Source organism: Dasypus novemcinctus, chromosome 6, assembly GCF_030445035.2.
Source record: "Dasypus novemcinctus isolate mDasNov1 chromosome 6, mDasNov1.1.hap2, whole genome shotgun sequence".
NCBI classification, from domain to species: Eukaryota; Metazoa; Chordata; class Mammalia; order Cingulata; family Dasypodidae; genus Dasypus; species Dasypus novemcinctus.
The window spans coordinates 43,111,844-43,133,295 of NC_080678.1; the positions used below are offsets into that span (position 1 = coordinate 43,111,844).

The 21,452-nt window shown below is 44.1% G+C and overlaps 1 protein-coding gene across 1 annotated transcript in view; it reads left to right on the plus strand.

The window, feature by feature from the left end:
* TLL2 (tolloid like 2) overlaps positions 1 to 21,452 on the plus strand; it is a 148,858-nt gene that overhangs the window by 67,790 nt on the left and 59,616 nt on the right. The window contains exon 3 of the mRNA XM_058298668.2: positions 3,466 to 3,543. Coding sequence (XP_058154651.1) covers positions 3,466 to 3,543 — 78 coding nt within the window. The remainder of the gene's footprint in view (positions 1 to 3,465; positions 3,544 to 21,452) is intronic.

Sequence of the window (21,452 nt, forward strand, 5' to 3'; positions counted from 1 at the left end):
GGGTTTTCATCAGGGGAGTGGCCAGAACCCATAACTCCAGAGACCCCAGGAAGCTTGAGGTCTGCTGCACCCACTCATTCTCCTTGTTCTCATTTCCTAGCTGCGTGGAAAGGGCACAGGTTTGGGTGTCAGACAGGAACTGCCTCCAGACTTTGCTGTTGACTAACCACCTCTGGTATCCTCAAGACAGGCAAGTCACAGTTTAATCCGTACAATGGGATGTTAATAATCCTTTTGTTATTGGGCCTTTTTGAGGCTTGAATTACAAAACTCTGAGAAAGCATTCAGCATCATTGTGAGCACAGGGCCGGCACTTAGTAAACATGGACTCTTTCCTCCTCCATGCACTGGGGGTGGGGTGGGGGGCGTTCCTGACAGCTCCCCCTTTCTAGTTTTGCCCCTATTATAACCCCCAAATGCCAGGGGCCAAGGCCTTCAGAAGTCCTTGTCCTGAACGCAGCATCTGGCCTTTGCTCGCTCCAGCACGGCCTCCAGCTCTCGGTGAACCAGGGCTGGGCTCCGGTGTTCTTACAGGCCTGTTTCTTGCTCCTCCCACCCCTTTTGCGGAAACCAAGCAGGTCTGGATTTACCAGCCTTCCCCCTGGGCTTCTAGTGCTAGATGGAATCGCATTCCAAATCCTAGCTCCTGTTCCCCTCCTGTCCTCTACTAATAATCCCTGCTAGACACAAGGCCTGGCAGTCACAGAGGCCATTCGTGTCCATGATTCCCTATCTAGAGCACGCAGAACAAGAGCCAAAATATTCTGTGAGGCCCCACATGATCTGACCCCGGAGACCCTTCCCTTCCCCTCTGACTTCATGTCCTCCCACTTTCTTCCTCACTCAGTCCATTCCAGTCGCCCCTGCCTCTTACTGCCAAGCACACGCCCACCCCAGGGCCTTTGCCCCTGCTGTTCCCTCGCTTTGGGACATTCTTCTCCAAGTATCCACAGGCTCTCTCTGTCACTCTAGGACTCTGCTTGGATGTCACATTGTCATAGTCCTTTCTTACTTCACATGAAATGGCCACCCCTTATCCCCAGCATCCGTTCACTTACTTTCTCCAGTGTTTGTCAACAACCGACTTTTGTATTTACTTGCCTGTTTGTTTACCATTTTCTCCCCCACTCACCGTCAGAATATAATTTCCATGAGGTCAGGGTCCAGCTTGCTGAGTACTGTGTCTCGAGCAGCAGCGACGGCATCTGGTGTATAGCAGGTGTTTGATACATATTTATTGAATGAGCAAAAGCCCAAACAAGCCCATGACCTCATTTGGTCTGCACAACAGCCCATTTGACAGATGAAAAATACTAATGCCAAGGTCGAAGCCAAAGTTACAAGCAGAGTGAAGGTTCCGCTAGACTGGAAGGCTCTGCTTCACTCCCCAAATGGCCCGCGCTGTTCACACCATCGGGATTTCCCCTGATCTCTAGCCCAGGAGGAAATGACAGTACAACTGGAAGCATACCCAGAGGGCGGGAGCTGGCAGCGGAAGCCTCAGCAGCTGCAGGGAGGGTGTGGAAGGATTCCGGGCTGGCCCTGGAGTCGCCAACAGGAAGAAGGTGACACGCCCCACGCAGCTCGGGCTAAGAGCCTCCCTTCCCTGCCACACTTCAGGGGACCGCTTCCCTGCGGGGGGTGGTAGCTGCAGCCACCGTGGACGCCAGAGCCATGAAGAGGGAAAGAGCCGCCTGCGTGTCAGGAGTTGGGACGTGAGACGACACGGCTGTCTCCAGCGGCCGCCCGGGGCCTGGGGAGCGCAGCGCTATGGGTGCACTGTGGGTGCACCCGTCCTTGAGCAGCCAGGTTGCACCCCGTGCCGGAAGCCTGTGAGCTGTGGGCGGAAGGAAGATGGTCAGGGTTCTGACCAGGAGACCCATTTCCCAAGCCCCCAGCACTCTGTAGACCCACTGGGAATTCCTGGGCTAGTCACTCAGCCTGTCCCCGTTTCCTCCTGTGTAAAATGGGGTTACAGTCCCCACCCTGGCCACACAATTTCTAATCACGGATGAAGGGGATATGGGAAAACTGCTCTGTAGCTGTACGGTTTCTATAGAAATGAGTTGGTAGAGTGTCCTGTGGCTGTTTCGAGGTGGCCTCATATGTACAAAGAGAATCTCCCGAACCGTCTTTGTCTGCAAAGCTGCTCCCAGCCGAGCCTTCCCCACCTCGGTGAATGGTGTCATCGTGCCCCTGGTTGCTCAAACCCCAAATGCAGGCGTCTGTGGCCCCGTCCTTGCCTCCCACCTGCTAGCTGAGTCGCGAAGGCTATGGCTTCCCACCCTTCTCTTCTCCGCCAGGCCCAGTGCTCTGTGGTCTCTCCCCTGGGCAGTGGCAAGGCCCCTGACTGGCCTCCTGACTCCCACTTTCCCCACCTGGACTCCGAGAGAGCTTGGTGACATAGAAATAAAAACACGCACCCTCGGCTGCGCTCCAGCCTCGACAGGCTTCCTGTCGTAAGGAGTATACAGGCAAGGTCGTGACCTGGCCAGCAAGGCCGGGCGCCCAGCCTTCCTCCCTGGCCTTGTCCCCCATGCCCCCCACTGCTTGCCCCTCCCCATGACAGGCTCATTCCCCATCCATGTGCCGGTTTCTCCTTCTGCTCCCTGGGGCCGGCTCCTCTTGTCTTTCAGTTCTCAACCCAGATGTCGCCTCCTCAAACCACCTCCAGTGGCATCCTAGCACTGGCTGGATCTGATCTTCTTAGTCTTTTCTGAGGCTGCCTTTACCTATTTATTTCCTACCTCCTGTCCCTAGAATATATGCACCCTGAGGGCAGGAATCCCCAGCTGTCTTGTTCACCACCGGATCTCTGGTGCCTGGAACCGTGCCTGGCACAGAATAGGCCTTGTAAAACTCTAGTGGTTGACCTCTGCCTAGGGCAGACAGATGTTTCCATTGTTTGGAGATGAGGACGATCCACACCGCCTTTCCTGACTGAGGAAGTGTCCACAGTGTAGTTCAGAAAGTGAACAGATTAGTTTCTAAAAGGAATCCCACCCCAAAGAGGAAACCAGAATGCCCTAAGCTGTGGCAGCAGTCACTGGGCACATCAGGCTCGCGGGATGGACACTGATAACCTCCCCCCGTTCCACACCAGGTGGACTCTGGGAGGGGAGAGTCCCGTTTGCATTTGGTCTCTCTGATGGGGAAGCTGCCTTTGGGGTGCCCTGTTAACTTTGTAGATTTGATTCTCTGAGGCTTTGAACCGATCAGGGAGAGTAAGACTTGTATTCATGTGTTCATTGTGTGGTTAGAAGAAAGCAGATTCTTTATTTGCCCTGGCGTCTAGACCAGTGCCAGCCTGTGGTAGGGGCTCGGTCAGTGTTTGTTGAACAAATCTTCTCCAGTCCCCTGGCGAGGCTGAGCATTCCCACCTGAGCAGTTTTCTCCCTCAGGTCTCCATGTTGGTACAAATAAGGCTAATACATCCTCTTAGTTTTTTCTTTTCTGTTCCTTCAGGTGGGCTTGAAGAACAGCCAACCGAGAGCTGGTCGAACGCTACAGCCTTGAATCCCAGCGGCGTGGAAGCCCGAGAGGGTAACGAGAGACCCCACCATGACCTTTGGGGACCTTTTCTAGAAACCTGTAAAATACACATCATGTAAAGCTGACCATTTTAACCGTCTTAGGTGTACAGTGCAGTGGCATTAGGTACATTCACCGTGTGGTGCAGCCGTCACCGCTGTCTAGTTCCAGAACTTTTTCACCTCTGAAGAGACCCCTTCCCTGCCCCTCCCAGCCCCTGGCCCTGGGTGCCTTCCACTGTTTCCTTCACTTACTGACTTAGCGGCTGAAATGGACTAGAAGCACCGATGATTATGGGCAGAGTTTCCTTTTGCTGAATGGGGCCAGAGGAAGGGATGGAGGCCCCCCCCCCCCCCCCCATATGTGGCCTCTAGGGACTGTAAGGTCATTAGGAAAACTCTGTTCTCCTGGCTTAATTTTTTATTCCAGAGCATGGCTTGTGAGTTGAGGTCCCTGAGGTTGTGAGAGGACGGATGGTGAGGCTTAGGGGAGTAGTTACATGAGAGCTTGCATGGGCACAGGAGGCAGGGAAGGAAGAGAAAGCTGGGGTGGTCCTTGCAGGAAGGGTGAAGACTAGAGACTTGGTGGGCTGCTAAGGGAGGGGGCCGGGGAGGGAGCCGGCTGCACGCAGGTGCCAGCCGTCAGCACCTGTACCTGCAGGGGTGAACATGGTCTGCAAGTTACTTCTGGCCTTGAGATTATGGTGCAGCATCTCATTCAAAGCATCACTTTTGGAGAAGGTTTTCCTGTTCAAAAGCTGTGCTGGAGGAGAGCGGCTGCTGGGCTCCTCTCCGGCCTGCGCCCTGTAGGAATTAGGGCTCAGAGCCCACAGTGGCCGCCACAGTTCATAAAATTAACTGCAGAGCAAAGAGAATCCTTGTAAATGCCAGATCCCTGTGTCTCAGGGATGCATATGTGGGGATGAAATAGAAATCGTCGATCACTTTATTTTATGGTTTTGCTTAAATGTTTTTTACATATGCACGTGCATGCATAAATATATGATTTCACACAAATGTGTATGTTATATGACATAATTTTTTTAGGGTTGTCTTTTTTTTCTTTTCCCTTTAACTTAGCTATCCCCTTTGCTGCTTTTTTCCACATAGCAGCCTTCCACCTTTTCCCAGGTAATATACGTTAACAACTTTGCATGCGCCCTTCTACACTTTTGTCCATGCACACATCTTTATACATGTGCAGAGATGTACACATATACATATTTAAACATACATATAAACACATATGAACATGTATTTACATATGTAGGCTTTTGTGTGTGTGTTTTTTTCAATGGGATCATGTTCAGTATATATTTTTTATGCATTTTGCTTTTTCTCACTCATCAGTACCACATAGATAGCCCCTCCAAGGCATTTGGTATAACTTAAGCTTATCCCTTTTAATAGTTGCAAAACAGTCCTGGCATGGATGTATCATTTCTTTTTTTTTTTAAGATTTATTTATTTATTTATTTCTCTTCCCTTCCCTCACCCTCCACCCCCTACCCCGGTTGTCTGTTCTGTGTGTCTATTTGCTGCGTTGTCTTTGTCTGCTTCTGTTGTTGTCAGCGACATGGGAATCTGGTTTCTTTTTGCTGTGTCATCTTGTTGTGTCAGCTCCCATGTAGGTGGCACCATTCTTAGGCAGGCTGCACTTTCTTTGGCGCTGGGTGGCTCTCCTTACAGGGTGCACTCCTTGCGCATGGGGCTCCCCTATACGGGGACACCCCTGTGTGGCAAGGCACTCTTTGCACGCATCAGCACTATGCATGGGCCAGCTCCACACGGGTCAAGGAGGCCCGGGGTTTGAACTGCGGACCTCGCATGTGGTAGACAGTTGCCCTAACCACTGGGCCAAGCCCGCTGCCGGATGTATCATATTTTATCTGATCATTCCCCTATTGACAGGAATTCACTTCACTCCAGGTTTTTGCTGTTGTGAACAAGGCTGCAGTGAACATTCCTGAACATATATCCTTCCATATTAATTACATTTCCAAAAGATGTAACAACTCATATTTCCACAGCAACTTAAGAATGTGTTCCTTTCCCTATGTCCTCACTAGCACTAGGTATTATCAATGATTTTAATTTTTGCTGGACTGATGGGTATAAATACTAGTTTGTCATTACTGTGTCTTTCCATGGCTGTAGATGACTGTGAGCATCTTTTCCTCCATTCCTCCAATGATTTGGGCCTGTCCTTCTGTGACTTACCTCTTTGGGTCCTTTGCCCCATTTTCTTTTCTTTTTTTAAAATAATGTATGTTTTTTTATTTTTTAAAAGATGCTTAGATTATATAAATGCTACACAGAAAATATAGGAATTCCCATATGCCACACTCCCCATACCTCCCACATAAACAACATCTTCATTAGAGTGGCACATTCATTGCAATTGATAAATGCATCCTGGGGCATTGCCACTGAGCATGGACCATAGTTCACATTGTAGTTTACACTCTCTGCCACCCAATTCTGCATGTTATGTGAAGATATAAAATGGCCTATATCTGTTGTTGCAATGTCATTAAGGATGATTCCCAAGTCCCAAAAGAGCCCCAATATTTTACCTCTTTTTCCCTCCCCCCGCCCCCAGAGCCTCCAGTAGCCACTGCCTCCACATAAATGTTATAATTTCTTCCATTGCTAGAATCATAATAATCCTACAGTAGAATACTAGTAAATCCACTCTAGTCCACAGTTCATTCCCCAATCCTGAGGATTGTGGGATGGAGATGTCCACTCCACCTCTACTGGAGAGGGAGCTTTGATCCCATAGAGCCAACAGATGGGACTCTTTTGCTTGCAGTTGTAGGCTCTCACGTTCTCTTTGGTTGTGAATTCTCACCTTCTTGTTAGTTGTCCTGGGTGAGTCCAATGAACTGGAGAGTAGGTGTTGCACTCTGCTGAGGCTCAGGGCCCAGCTGGCATATGGACAGCCAAAGATTCCAGTCTCTTGGACATATACCTACAAACTCTAGCACCATATATAGCTTTATATAGAAGGGACAGATGAGCCATGTGTAGGGAAGCCATAACTGAGTCCAACTCTGTCGCTCTCAGGAGCACAAACTCCAAAGTAGGGCTAACTGGCAAGACACCAAACTCTGGAGCTATCTGCCCTGACCATAGGGCCTCGGTATCTCCAGAGCCCTCAGGAGCCCCACTATTTGGGCACTTGGGCAGTCTATGAGATCCTGCTGAGACATGTATAAGCATTACCTCTGGGAAGACCTCCTGACTCACTTTGAAGTCTCTTAGTCATATAAACTCGTTGTCTTTGCCTTTTCCCCCTTTTATTCGAGGTCTTTTTCCAGTTGCATTGCTAGTTGGTGCTTGGTAGTAATCCCCATTTTCGATTGGGTTGCTGATCTCCCCTTTGTCAATTTGACTTCTTTTAGAGGCAGATGTTGTAGCTCCTCCTCTCTGCCCCCATCCCTGCATGGGAAGAACCTGCATTTATTTTTCAGCTCCATAGCCTGGTGCTGGGAGCACATGCAGACCTGTCTTTAAAACCTGCAGTTTTCCGCTTTGCTTATCCAAGAGGGTCTCCCCGTCCCAGGGCTGCCTAACTAGTCCCATAAACCGGGTGGCTTAAAACAACAGAAACTTACTGCCTCACACTTCTGGAGACTGGAAGTCTGAAATCAGGGTGTGGGCAGGGCCACGTGTCCTCAAAACTGAGCAGGGAAGACTGTGTTCCACGCCTCTCTCCTGGCTTCTGGCGGTGGCTTGTCAGCAACCGTGATGCTCTCTGTCTCCACTGTCACCTGGCCTTCTCCCCCTTTGCTCCCCGGGTCTCCTCTCCCTCTCTTACAGGGGCGCCGGCCACATGGCATTAGAGCCCACCCTAATCCTGATTGGCCTCAAGATGTCTGCCACATTCTGCTGGTCAGAGCAAGCCACAGGGCCAGCCCAGGTTCAGCGAGAGGGATGTAGAAACCACTCTTTAATGTGAGAAAGGGCGTGAACTTACAGCAAGGAGAACACTTGTTGGCAGCTATATTTAAAGATTATCTACTACCTTCTGTCCTTGCTTCTTACCAGCTCACCGGAAATAGATAATATCAGATTTAAATATTAACCAGGGTGATGGTTGTAAAATGACACAAATAAATCTGGACAGATAGGCATGGCTGGGTTTGAATCTAGCTCAGCCATTTAATAGCTAAGACCTTGGATACATTATCCAATTCCTCCTACGAGGTTTGCTGAGAATAGGAAATAATATGTCTATGAAGTGCACAGCCAGGTGCTCAGTGACTGTGCCCCCCCCCTTGGTCCTCACATCATCCACTTCTGGACTGGGATCCCACAGCTGTGCAACAGCTGCACAGAAACACAATTAAGGAGGACAGGAAGGAGTAAGGCTGCTGTAGCCCGTTAAAACTGTCTCCAGGACACTTGTGCACAGGACCCAAACTGCAATGAGAGCAGGCTTTTTAAGGAGGATGATGACAGCACCCACTGCCCGGTCCCCATCCTGCTGAAGCTGGCTAAATCCTAGTCTGAAGCCCCTCAAATGACCCGGGTTTGGTTAAAGAGGAAATGGTCAGTCCCTCCACCCTGCATTGCAGAGGCAGGCTAGCAGGTCTTTAAGCATCCAAGGCAATCCTGAGGAGGAAGGAGACTCAGAGGTGAGGCGAGGGTAGGCTGTGCTCTCCTGTCCCTCTTGCCCTCCTTCTCTCCCCCCAGGACACTGGGGTGCCTCTTGTTTTTGTTGCAATTAAAGATAAGTTGTGTCAATCTCAAATTCCCCTTTAATCACCATCCCCCTCTCCTGCCACCCCCAGAAAAAAAGACTGCCCAAGCAGGAGAAAGGATGGGAGGGGAGCCCCTAGCTCGCGGGCCTCGGCAGCGGGTTTATTTCCTGGCATTATGTGGCTCCCTTCAGCCCCGACGGTGGGGATTTGTGCTTCCAGCTTTGAGGGTAGGGGGCTCTAAGAATGGCTCACGCAGCAGCCCCTGCCGACCGTTTGGTCAGAGGTTTCTCCTCCCCCTGGAGATGAGAGCTCAGCGTGCATTTCAGAGCTGGTAATGGGATTAAATGAAATGGGGTGTGTAACTGCTCTGCGAATGAAGCTGTGACTGTTTTGATAGTGCCTGATGTCCAGATCCATATTCATAAAAGAAAAGAATGGGTCTTTCATTTTTAGTCACAGTCCCTGAGGGCTTCATGCTGAAGCAAAGAATAATGGAATCTGGTTGCAAGGGAGAATAGGGATACCGCGAATTTGGGCACAAAACAGCACTCAGCCCTTGAAACCCTGAATGTCAGGTACCTCAGTGCATCTGTAACTCCTGAGCCTGACTAACTTTAGGGCCACTAGCTAGCCCTTTCCAGGTGCAGACCTTCAGAGTCATTACTGCAGCTCACCCTTACCTCATCCTTACCTGTGGCGGGCGTTTGATGTTCTTTACCTCCTTCAATGCTCACATCACCTCCGTGCGGCAGGAAGTAAGACTCAGAGGGGTGAGTGGCATGTCCAAGGTCATGCACAGAACAGATGGCAGCATTTGCCCTGAGCCTAAGTCCCCCGGACCCCAAGCCCCTTGCTCTTAACCTTTGGGCTATATAATGGTTCTCAAACCTGCCTGAGCTTTCAAATTACTGGGGAGCTTTAAAATCTACAAACGCTTTGACTCTGTTCCAGGCCATTTAATTGAGCCACAATCTGAAGGCAGGGGGCGTAGACATCAGAATTTTTGAAAACCTTCCCCGTTGATTCTAACGTTCCTCCAGGTTTGAGAACCATTGTGGTGAATAAGCAGCAGCCCCTCCTTTTGGTAAGGGGCTGCTCTTTAGTCTTTCAGGCTTGCCACAGGGTGGGAATGCGCTTGTCACAGCGGGGTGAGGAGTGTGCGGATGCCTGGACCGTCAGAGTGTTTACTTCCAGTGTGGGGTGACTGCTTGCCCAATCTAAAAATTGCAGTTCCTCGCCTGGGAAGGCCGGGTCAAGCCTGATTCTGTTTATGCCATGGGTGTGCCTTCAGCTGGAAATGGAATAATGAATAGCAACGGCTGCTCTGCTTTTTCAGAGAGTACAGGATCCACGTCCAGAGCCAGAGAATTTAAATGGACTTCATCCCCCTCCCTACCCCCGGCGTGTTAAATCCTTTCAGACGCCCCTGAGCTCCTCTTCAAATGCAGGACTCTTGGCCATAATAAATAATTACATCCTTCTATTTGGACTCTGATTCCAGATAGTAGTAATCCAAGAAAATCCAATAATGACAGTTGCATTAAGATCCTCCTTCCAGGCTAAGCAGAACATCTGTTTAGACATATTTTTAATCGGCAAATGCTTCCTGTGTTGAGTCCTCAGCAAATTAAATTTCTCACTGGACCGAGGGGGAAGCTGTCATTCAATAACTGATCTCTGGAAATTACACCCCTGTCTCCTTCCAGGTGCACTTGAGATTTTCCCATGCTGACTTGGATACATAAAACTGGCCCTTACAATTCTGGGTCACATATATATAGCACAGCTTGTCTGATAAACGGGATGTCTTAGTGTTAGTCCCTTGGAAAGAGAAGTATGTTTGCCCATTCTCCAAAAAGAGTTGGCAGTATAAGAAAATTAAGGGACTTGTTGAAAATCATGTGGGAAATGAATAACAAACTTCCACTTGCTACATCGCTGCTTGCGATTACTTAAGACCTGATGATTCTCAGGATGTAAGCATTAGGGGCGTCAGCATTGCCAACATTTTGGAGCGGCTTCCGCCACACAATTGCTTGGACTGTTGGGATGTTTATTTTTAGAGTAAGTTGTCCATTCTTTAATCCATTCATTCAAAATACAAAAATACTGACTGCTTGTCATCAGCCAGGCACTGTGCCAGGTGTGGAGGACACAGTGATAAACAAGCCAGTCACATTTCCTGCCCCCACAGAGCTTCCAGTCTACTAGGGCAATTTGCATTTGACATCTTGATACCCTTTGTAGTCAAAAGTTGGGATAGCACATTAGAATATTGGGAGAGGTCAGGCAGTAATGCGAATGGGTGAAGTGGGCTGGATGGGACATTAAGTGGAGAGAGATGGTGGCAAATGCGAGAAAACCCAGCCCTGACTATAGGGAGCAGATGCTCCTTAATTCCAGTGGATTTTACCATGACAGAAGATAGGTCCACTGTTGCCAGATCTTTCCATCTTTAAAGGGAAACTGGAAAATATGAATTCTTATATAAAATCCCTTGATTTTTAAAAATTGGCTTCTAAAATGAAGTTTAAAAAAAACAACACAGTGTGAGCCAAAAGTGTCCAGGCCAAACAAAACACATCTGTGGGTTGGATTTATCCCAAGGGCTGCAAGTGTATGACTTCTGTTCTAGAGGTTCTAAGAGTAAAATGATTATTTTCAGGCTGAAAAATGCATTGCAAACCAGCTTTCTGGTTTGGGCAATAAAACTGACTGAACTTGTAAGAACTCCTTGTGCAAACATGGAAGTGATGAGAGAAAAAAAAGAATCTCTTCCCCAATTAAAAGCTCAGAGTCTATCTCAGAGGAAAGAAAGGTAAATCACCATGATCAGAAGAGAACAGGAAATGTAAACCTGGAGAACTGTGCAGCATTCACTGGACATTGACCAGGATTTGAGGGGCTGCAGGCTGGTGTTCTGATGCCCACGTAGTGCCCATAATGCCCATATGGGTAAGGAAGACATGTCTTGGTCCCACATATCTTCTATGGGAAACTGAATTTCAATACTCTTCCTTGTATAGGTATGAATTCTCAATTTATACTTCCTATATATGGAAACCCTGAATAGAGAAATTAATATAAAAATCGACCTAGGAGCCATAAAATCCCACGAGCCTTGGAAGACAAAAATTCACAAAACAGAGTCACAACCAAGATCCAGGGTATATGGGACTACTGAGGGGAGGAATAACCTCCCTAAAAATGAATTTAATACAGAAATATTAGAAACAAAAAAGTTAATACATGAGGGAGACTTATCAGACAAAGTAAATTGGAAAATTTATATTCCAAGATCTAGAAATAATAGAGCAATCTGAAATAGATTATAATAAGTATGCCTAAAATGACTAGAGAGTCAAAGGAAGAAATTGAAACCATAGTGGGGGAAAAAAGCCAAAAATACAGGACAAAGCGAAAAAAGAGCAGATGGATTTGAATGCACTAAATATAGCTGCTAGAGCCTTCATGTTACTCAAATGTGGCCACTCTCACAGCCAAACTCAGCATGTAGATGTGATGCATTCCCCCCAGCGTGGGACACGACACCCGGGGATGAGCCTCCCTGGCACCGAGGGATCACTACCACATACCAGCTGAAGAAGCAACTAGAAAATGACCTTGAATTAAAGATTCAATGCGGAACAGCAGAATATACCTGTCTACATATAATAACATGACTTCGGGAAGCGGTTTGACCTAATGTAAGGGGGAAATGGAAAGGAGAAATGAGATTATAAGGCTGTGAGTCTCTAAAAAAGAGTCTGGAGGTTGTCAGAAGGAATACCCCTATGTACAACTGAACAGAGTCTAAGAGACAGATAAGGTAGATACAACCCCAGGTATTGGTTCTTTTGAGGGATAAAGAGATCCACGGGTTCTATGGTCATGGCAGAAGGGGTTCACTGCCATGACAGATGGCCCTTCTTTGGAGCTGGTGTTTCTGCGTGATGGAAATGGACTCAGAGGGGATCTCTTTTCACAAGACTTGCATGCTACTTTATTGGAATTGTAGTTGGTGCTGAGTTTAAGATATATGTAGGGGATTTGAATCTCTGGACTGATAATATGACACCCAGGCCCAGAGCCTCAACAGACTTCAGCTCCTACACTTTGACTTATTGGACTTACTCCACTCAGCTAACATGGAGTTGAAGAAGGTCAACCATCACAACATGGAGCCTAGAGTGTCTACAACTAGAAGCGGGAAGAGTGCATCCAGTACCCATGTGGAATCTAAGCCCTCACTTGACATAGGTGTGCAATGGACACAACCAATCCAATGTCCACAGAGAAAATGTGAAATGGGTGTGGGAACGGTAGCCATGGGGGCTGCTGGGTGTGGGGAACGGGAGGAAGAGATGAGATGTGGAGGCGTTTTCGGGACGTGGAGTTGTCCTGGATAGTGCTTCACGGACAATTACGGGACACTGTAGATCCCCCCAGGGCCCACTGGATGGAACGTGAGAGAGTCTGGGCTATGATGTGGACCATTGACTATGGGGTGCAGTGATGCTCAGAGATGAACTTACCAGGTGCAATGGATGTATCACGATTATGTGAGAGAGTGTTGCTGTGGGGGGAGTGGGGGGCGGGGGTGGTGGGGTTGAATGGGACCTCATATATTTTTTTTAATGTAATTAAAAATAATAATAATAAAAAAAAATTTCCAATAAAAAAAAATAAATAAATATAGCTGCTAGAAATGAACAATGTTTGTTGAAACTTGGATGGGATAAATAGTATATTGAACACAATTGAAGAGAGAATTGATGAATAGAAAATAAATCTGAGGAAACCACAGACTGTAGCACTGAGATAAAGAGAAAATATGAAAGAAAGGTGAAATCACATGGAGAATAGAACAAGAATGTTTAATTGCAGTCAATAGGTGTTCTAGAAGGCCAGAGAACCCCCATCAAGAGATTGGGAGAGAGGCAATATTGAAAGGGATAATGGGGAAACGGACTTTGGCCCAGTGGTTAGGGCGTCCGTCTACCACATGGGAGGTCTGCGGTTCAAGCCCCGGGCCTCCTTGACCCGTGTGGAGCTGGCCCATGCGCAGTGCTGATGCGCGCAAGGAGTGCCCTGCCACACAGGGGTGTCCCCCGTGTAGGGGAGCCCCACGCGCAAGGAGTGCACCCATAAGGAGAGCCACTCAGCGCGAAGGAGGGAGCAGCCTGCCGAGGAATGGCGCTGCCCACACTTCCCGTGCCGCTAACGACAACAGAAGCGGACAAAGAAACAAGACGCAGCAAATGGACACAGAGAACAGACAACCGGGGGAGGGGAGGGGAATTAAATAAATAAAAATAAATCTTTAAAAAAAAGAAAGGGATAATGAATTCGATTTTTCCAGAATTGAAGGAAGATGTGAATTTTCAAAAACCACACTGAGTTTCAATCAGGGAAGTAAATCCATATGTAGACAATCATAATAATATCAAGGAACACCAAAGACAAAAACAGAAAGAAAACAGAACAAAAGAAAAGACAGTTTAGGTCAAAGAATGAGCATTGGACTAACAGGATACCTTGCATTGGCAACCATGAAGACAAAAGACATTGGGATCATATCTTTGAAGTTCTGGGGAGAAAATATCTGTCAACTTAGAATTCTATGCAGTCCCACCTAGACTTTCTTTCAAGAGTAGAGTGAGGATAAAATACAAATATGTACAGATGAAGAGTGAAAGAGTTCATTATCATCATGAAACAATATTAAAAAACTAATATTCAGGAAAGAGAAATGGGATGCAAGAAGTAACAGTAAACAAGGAAGTGGTGAAAATGTAGGAAGATATAAATCTGTATTACAAACAAACAAGCAAGCAAACTATAGCAATAGGGTCTAATTTGGGAGGTTAAAGGCAAGTAAACAAAAAGAAACTTGTCTATTTTCAGTATTAAAACAGTTGAATTATTGGTTTCTTTTTCTCCCAATTCATATATATCTTCAAAAACATACAATTCACAAAAATGATGGTGGTGGGGGAATGGGGTGTGGGTTATATGGGAACCTCTTATGTTTTTTTAATGTAACATTCTATGTGATCTATTAACTTTAATTTTAAAAAGTTTTATTAAAAAATAAATAAAAGAGCAACTTGGAAAGCAAAAAAAAAAGCTTATGAATAATCAGAAAAGTAGATAAAGAAGAGTTGAGATAATGGAAATCACAGTTCCTTAAAGTTTGTAGGTTAAGTAACTTCATCAATCAAATTCCTAATAGGATTAATTTACTATGAAATCTTGAAGAAGTTTAAAATCAGAATTTGGATTTTTAGGGTATCAATTTTTATCTTATAATAATATATGAAAATAATACATATTTACTGAGAATTTATGTATGCTGGCATTGTGCTGAGTTATTTTACTTAATTTTGTCAATAATTTATTTAATTCTCACTATTCATATAATAAATAATTACCCTGTTGGGGGGGGGGAGCAAGTAAACAATAATGTGAGAAACTAGAGGGTTTTACAAATTAAAGTATTTTAAGATCCTTGTATTTTTTCAGAATATGAATCGAGTTTCTGGTTTCTTCAGATCTATCTTCTAGTTTACTAATCACTTATACTTTGTTAAATCAAGTGTAAGTGTTAAAAATTAAAGCTGATACTAAAGAATAAGAGGGGGCAATGAAAATAAAAAGTAAATATAGAAAAAGTTCTTAATTTAATAGAAAGCAGGAAAGGAGAAAAAAGGAGCAAAGAAAAAAATGGCAAAAAGAAGCAGAAAACAAACGGGAAGGAAATAAGTCCAGGTACATCAGTAATCAAAATAAATAAAATTGACCTGTTAAAGTGGAGTTCTTGGGTTGGACAACCATAACAAAAAAATCTAGTTACTATTTGCTGAAAGAGACGGATCTAATCCAACAGTGCATAAAATTTATGAAGCATATGACCCATGACCAAGTGGGATTTATTCCAGGTATACAAGACTGGTTCAACATTTGAAAATCAAACAATGTAATCCATGATATCAACAGGCTACAAAAGAAAATCATATGATCATGTCAATTGATGCAGAAAAAGCATTTGACAAAATCTAACACTGTTCATGATTTTAAAAACCCACAATAAGTTAGGAATAGAGGAAAACCACCTTAACACAATAAAGATCATATATAAAAACCCTACAGCTAACATCACATTTAATGATGAAATACTGAATGCCTACCTCCTAAGATCAAGGACAAGGCAAGGATGTGTGCGTTCACTACTATTATTCACCTTAGCTCTGGAAATTCTAGGCATTGCAATTAGTTAAGAAAAAGAAATAAAAGGCATACTGATTGAACAGGAAGAAATAAAATGGTCCCTATTTGCAAATGACATGAATCTACAAAACAAACAAATGAACTAGAACGAATGAATTCAACAAGATGATGGAATGTAAGACCAATACACAAAAATCACTCATGTTTCTATATACTAACAATGGACCTGCAGAAATTCAAAGCACAGTAACATTTACCATTACTCCAAAGAAAATGAAATGCTTAGGTGTACCTTTAACAATACATGTACAGGATTTGTAAGCCAAAAAATTTTTAAATGCTGATGAAGGACATCAAAGATAACCTAAATAAATGGGAAAATAGCTGTGTTCATGGATTGGAAGACTCAATATAGTAAAGATGTCAATTCTCTCCAAATTGATCTGCAGGTTTAATACAATTCTTACAAAATTCCAGCAAGATTGTTGTAGACATAGACAAGCTTATTCTAAAATTTATTTTGAAAGACATAGGTCTGAGAATGGTGTAAACAATTATGACAAAAAAGAATATAGGATGAAATCGCTCTACCTGATATTGAAGCTTACCATATTGTTTTAGTTTGCCAAAGAGCTGCCAATGCAAAGTATCAGAAATGTATTGGCTTTTATAAAGGGTATTTATTTGGGGTAAAAGCTTAGAATTCCAAGGTTGTGAAAAGTTTGATTCAAGGCACTATAAGAGGTGCTTTCTCACCCATGTCAGCTGCCACATGTTGAAGCAAGATGGTAGGTGATCCCTGCCTCATCTCTGCCTCTCCTAGACTGTACCTCCTACTGGAGCTTGCATAGGGGTTGTCTCTTACTGTGCCTCTTCTCTCAGACTCAGCTGCTCCCTTCCTTCCTGTATTAGTTAGCCAAAGGGGTGCTGATGCAAAATACCAGAAATTTGTAGGCTTTTATAAAGGGTATTTATTTGGGGTAGAAGCTTACAGTTACCAGGCGTGAAGTGTAAGTTACTTCCTTCACCAAAGTCTGCTGCCATGGGTTGGAGCAAGATGGCTGCCGACTTCTGAAAGGGTTTAGCCTTCCTCTTCCTTTTAGGGCTCTATGGTCCTAGCTTCTTCCAATATCAGCTGTAGACTGGGAAAAGTCTCATCTCTCTCCTGGGGCTCATTCTTCTCTGGGCTCAGCTGCTCTGTTCTCTCCACAAGGTCAGCTGTAGACTATCAGGCTCTTTCTCTTCCCGGGACCTCTGCTATGTCTATGTCTACATCTATTCCTCTATGTTCTTCTCCTGTGTGTTTACTTCCTGGAGCTTCAGCATCCAAAACTCCAATTGTCTCCTCTGTCATGTCATTTTCTCAATGTTCTACTGATGTGGCCCAATCAAAGCCTTAATCATAATTTAATCAAGTAAGAGTGAAACCTCTGAATCCAGTACAATCTAATATGCCCAGAGGAAGAGACCAGTTTACAAACATAATCCAATATATATTTTTGGAATTCATAAACAATACCAAACTGCTGTACGTCCTAGTTTCAGCTGCAAGCTATCAGGCAAACAGCTTATCTCTCCCCAGGGCCTCAATTCCTTAAGCCTCTCCTTTCCATCACATGGCAGCAACAAATATGGTGGCTTCCTTTTCCTGTGTCTTTCTGTCTGAATATCTGTTTGTATCAAACCCAGCAAGGGTACAGAGACTCAACCTGAGTCATACCTCACTGACATAGTCCAATCAAAAGCCCTAAAGTGATCTTATCAAGTAATCTAATCAAAGTCCTCTCAATTGTATGTAATACAATTAAAGGGTATCACACCCAGAGGAATTGATTAGTTTACAAACATAGTATTTCTCTTTTTGGGATTTAAAAAATTATTTCCAACTGCCACACACATAGCTACAATAATCAAGACAGTGTGGTATTGTTAGGGAGTATATTAAAAAAATCAATAGATCAACATAAAGGGTGGCGGACTTGGCCCAGTGGTTGGGGCATCCGTCTACCACATGGGAGGTCCGTGGTTCAAACCCTGGGCCTCCTTGACCCGTGTGGAGCTGGCCCATGCGCAGTGCTGATGCGCGCAAGGAGTGCCGTGCCATGCAGGGGCGTCCCCCGCGTAGGGGAGCCCCACGTGCAAGGAGTGCGCCCCATAAGGAGAGCTGCCCAGCGCGAAAGAAAGTGCAGCCTGCCCAGGAGTGGTGCCACACACACAGAGAACTGACACAGCAAGATGATGCAACAAAAAGAAACAGATTCCCGTGCCACTGACAACAACAGAAGCGGACAAAGAAGACGCAGCAAATAGACAGAGAACAGACAACCGGGGTGGGGGGCGAGAAGGGGAGAGAAATAAATAAATCTTTAAAAACAAAACAAATAAAACAAAAAAAAAAACATAAAGAATCCAAAAAATTCACCCATTCAAATATGTTCAACTTTTTTTTTTTTTGTTTTTTTACAGTGTTTCACAAGCTGTTTTAACAAAGGATCTGGAACAATTGGACATCCATAGGCTGGGTGATAGTTTGAACAATTTTGTGGACCTCAGAAAAGATCATGTTTTGGAGCTAATCCATTTCTATGGGTGTGGGATCCTTTGATTGGGTTGGAATTAGTTGAAGGGTCTTTGATTGGATTGCTTCAGTGAGGCATGACCCAGGGTGGGTCTTGGTCCTCTTGCTGGAGTCCTTTATAAATGCAGGACTGAAAGCAGAGACACACAGAGGAAAAGTGTCAGAATCAGAGGACCCCCAAGAGGCTGAGAAGGAGGTCCTGGAGGCCAGAAGCTAGAATCAGAGGAGCACAAAGGCATAGAAAGAGGCCCCTGAGAGGTTGAAAGAGCCAAAGATTAGAGCAGAGGAGAGATATGAGTCATATTCCTGATCATGAAGAGGTGACCTTGAGTCAAAAGTAAGCCTGGAGTAGAAGATAGAGTCCCAGGCTGGAGAGCCACTGTCGTGTCTTTCTAAGTGGGAATAGTCCAGGATCACCAGCAGCTAATCTTTGGTGAGAGAGCATCTCTGATGATGCCTTAATTTGGACATTTTCACAGCCTCAAAACTGTAAGCTTTTAACCTAGTAAATTCCTATTATAAGGAAGTAGATGTGGCTCAAGTGATAAGGCCACCATCTACCATATGGGAGGACCCAGGTTTGATCCCTGGGGCCTCCTGGTGAAAAAGAAGAGAAAATGAGTCAGTGCCTGCATGGTGAACTGAGTGCCCATGTGGTGAGCCAGTACCTGCACAAGTGAGTCACACAGCAAGATGATGACAAAACAAAGGAGAGATGAAGGGAAGAGTCAAGACGAGGCACAGCAGAGACCAGGAACTGAGGTGGTGCAATTGACAGGGAACTTCTCTCCACATCAGAGATCCTGAGGATTGAATCCTGGTGGAAGAGAAAGACAAGAAGAGAAGACAAAAGAGAAATAGATACAGAAGATCACACAGTGAATGGACAGACAGCAAAAACAGCAGGCCAGGAGCAGGGGTAGGATGGGGGAAGGGGAGGGGTAATTCCTGTTATAAAAGCCAACACATTTCTGGTATATTACTAGGACAGCATTTAGCAAACTAAGACAGGCTGTTCACCCCAAAAAATGAACCTTGACCTAAACCCTACACCTTATGCTAAATTTACTTGAAATGGATCATGGACTGAAGTGTAAAATATAAAGCTATAAAACAGGAAAAAAAAATAGTAGAAAATCTTTCAGACCTAGACCTAGGCAAAGAGCTTGTACACTTTACAACAAAAGTATAATCCACAAAAGGAAAAGTTAATAAATTGGACCTCATAAATGTTTAAAAAAAGCTTCTTCTCTGCAAAAGTGCATATGAAGAGGATGAAAAGGCAAGCTACAAAGTGAGAGAAAAATATTTGCACACTACTTATCCAAAAAAGTACCGGTATCTAGAATATGTAATGAACTCTCAACACCTCAATAGTAAAGACAAACCATCCAATGAGAAAACGGGCAGAAGACAAGAATAGATTTTACTAAAGAGGACATAAAAATGCTAAAGAAATACATGAAAAGATGTTCAACATACTTGACCATCAAGGAAATACAAATTTAAACCACAATAAGATATCATTACACAACTATCAGAATGGTTAAAATAAAAAAGAATGATAATGCCAAATACTGATGAGGGTACAGAGAAATGGGATCCCTCAGACATCGCTGATGGGAATGTAAAAGGTACAACTACTCTGAAAACCAGTTTGGTAGTTTCTTATAAAACTAAACAGTCAATTAATTACCATATCACCCAGCAATTCCACACTTGGACATTTATCCCAGAAATATACAAAGTCATCTTCACATGAAAACCTTTACATCAATGCTCATAGCAGCTTTCCTTGTAATAGCTAGAAACAACCAGATGTCCTTCAACTGATGAATGGTTAAACAAAGTGTGGTATGGCCATACCATGGACTACTACTACTCAACAATGTAAAGGACCAGACTATTGATACACATGATGCCTTGGAGGAATTTCAGGGAATTATGCTGAGTGAGAAAAATCAGTCTCCAGAGGTTTCATCCTTATGATTCCATCTATAAAACATTCTTGAAATGACAAAAATTTAGAAATGGAGAACAGATTAGTGGTTGCCAAGGTTTAGAGATGGACGGGGTAGGGAGGAAAGGAGGCAGATGAGGTTATAAAATTATAATGTGAGAGATCCTTACGGTGATAGAACTGTTTAAGTATCTTAAATATGGCGTGGATACACAAACCTACCCACATGATAAAATTGTATAGGACTACCATACACACACACTCACAAATGAGTACAAGTAAAACTGAGGAATCTGAATGAGACCAATGGATTGTATCAATGTCTGTTTCCCAATGTGATACTATAGTATGCAAAATGTTACCATCAAGGGAAACTGAGTAAAGGCAAGGGAACATGGGATCTCTCAGTATTATTTCATAGGAATTGCATAGGAATCTGCAATGATCAGAAGTAAAATTTCAGTTAAAAAAACAATTTTATGACAGTAAAAACCAACATTGAATCTCACGATTATGATCATTGCAAAGTTTGTTTTAATCTTTGTTGTGAGAAATGGAATTCACTCACAAAATACATGTCAAATGACTCACATACACATAAGAACATAATTACACAAAAGATAGAAAATAAATGGATGGTAAAAGCTCTATCATGCAAACTAATAAAAATAAAACTGGTGTAGCAATATTAATACCAGATAAAATAAACTTTATTATGGATAAACATTATTATGAATAAAAAGGTCCATGAATGATAAAAGAAACAGTTCTGCTGGAAAATTGTGTAACTTGTATATAGTTAACTGATGTAGTCTTGAACTGTAGAAAGCAAAAATTAAGAGTAAAGGAGAAAATGACAATTCAGTGACTGTACGCTAAGCAGCCAAAAATATTTCTAAGTAGAAATTTTGAATGACATATTTAGAATCCTTCAGCAAACAATTTGACAATACATATTATTTCAAGGACATGTGGGAAATTATAAAAATCGATCCTGTACTGGCTACAGAGGAAAGCTCTAAATATCAACAAAATGATACCTAGACCTATGGGCCAGCACTCTATGGCCAGGAGACCAAATCCAGCCTGCCATCTGTTTCTGGAAATAAAATTTTATTGGCAAACAGCCAAGCCCATTCATTTACATATTGCCTATAACTGCTTTCATGCTATAATAGTCAGCTGCAGCTTAGTTTGATCTACTTATCCATACTATCATTTGAGGGTTAAGCCTGTTCAGAGTCGTGAGTAGAACAGATTTCATGTTTTGTATACTTGAAATAAATCGTGGGTTTCATGAGCTCTGTATACTTGCAATAAATCTTCTTTTACTTAAGCTAGATTGAATGGGTTGCTATTTATTTTACCTATAAACAATCTCTGATGAAGATAGGGTCTCGGCTGAAAACAAATTCTCCCATTAGGCAGAAATGATGTATCATTTA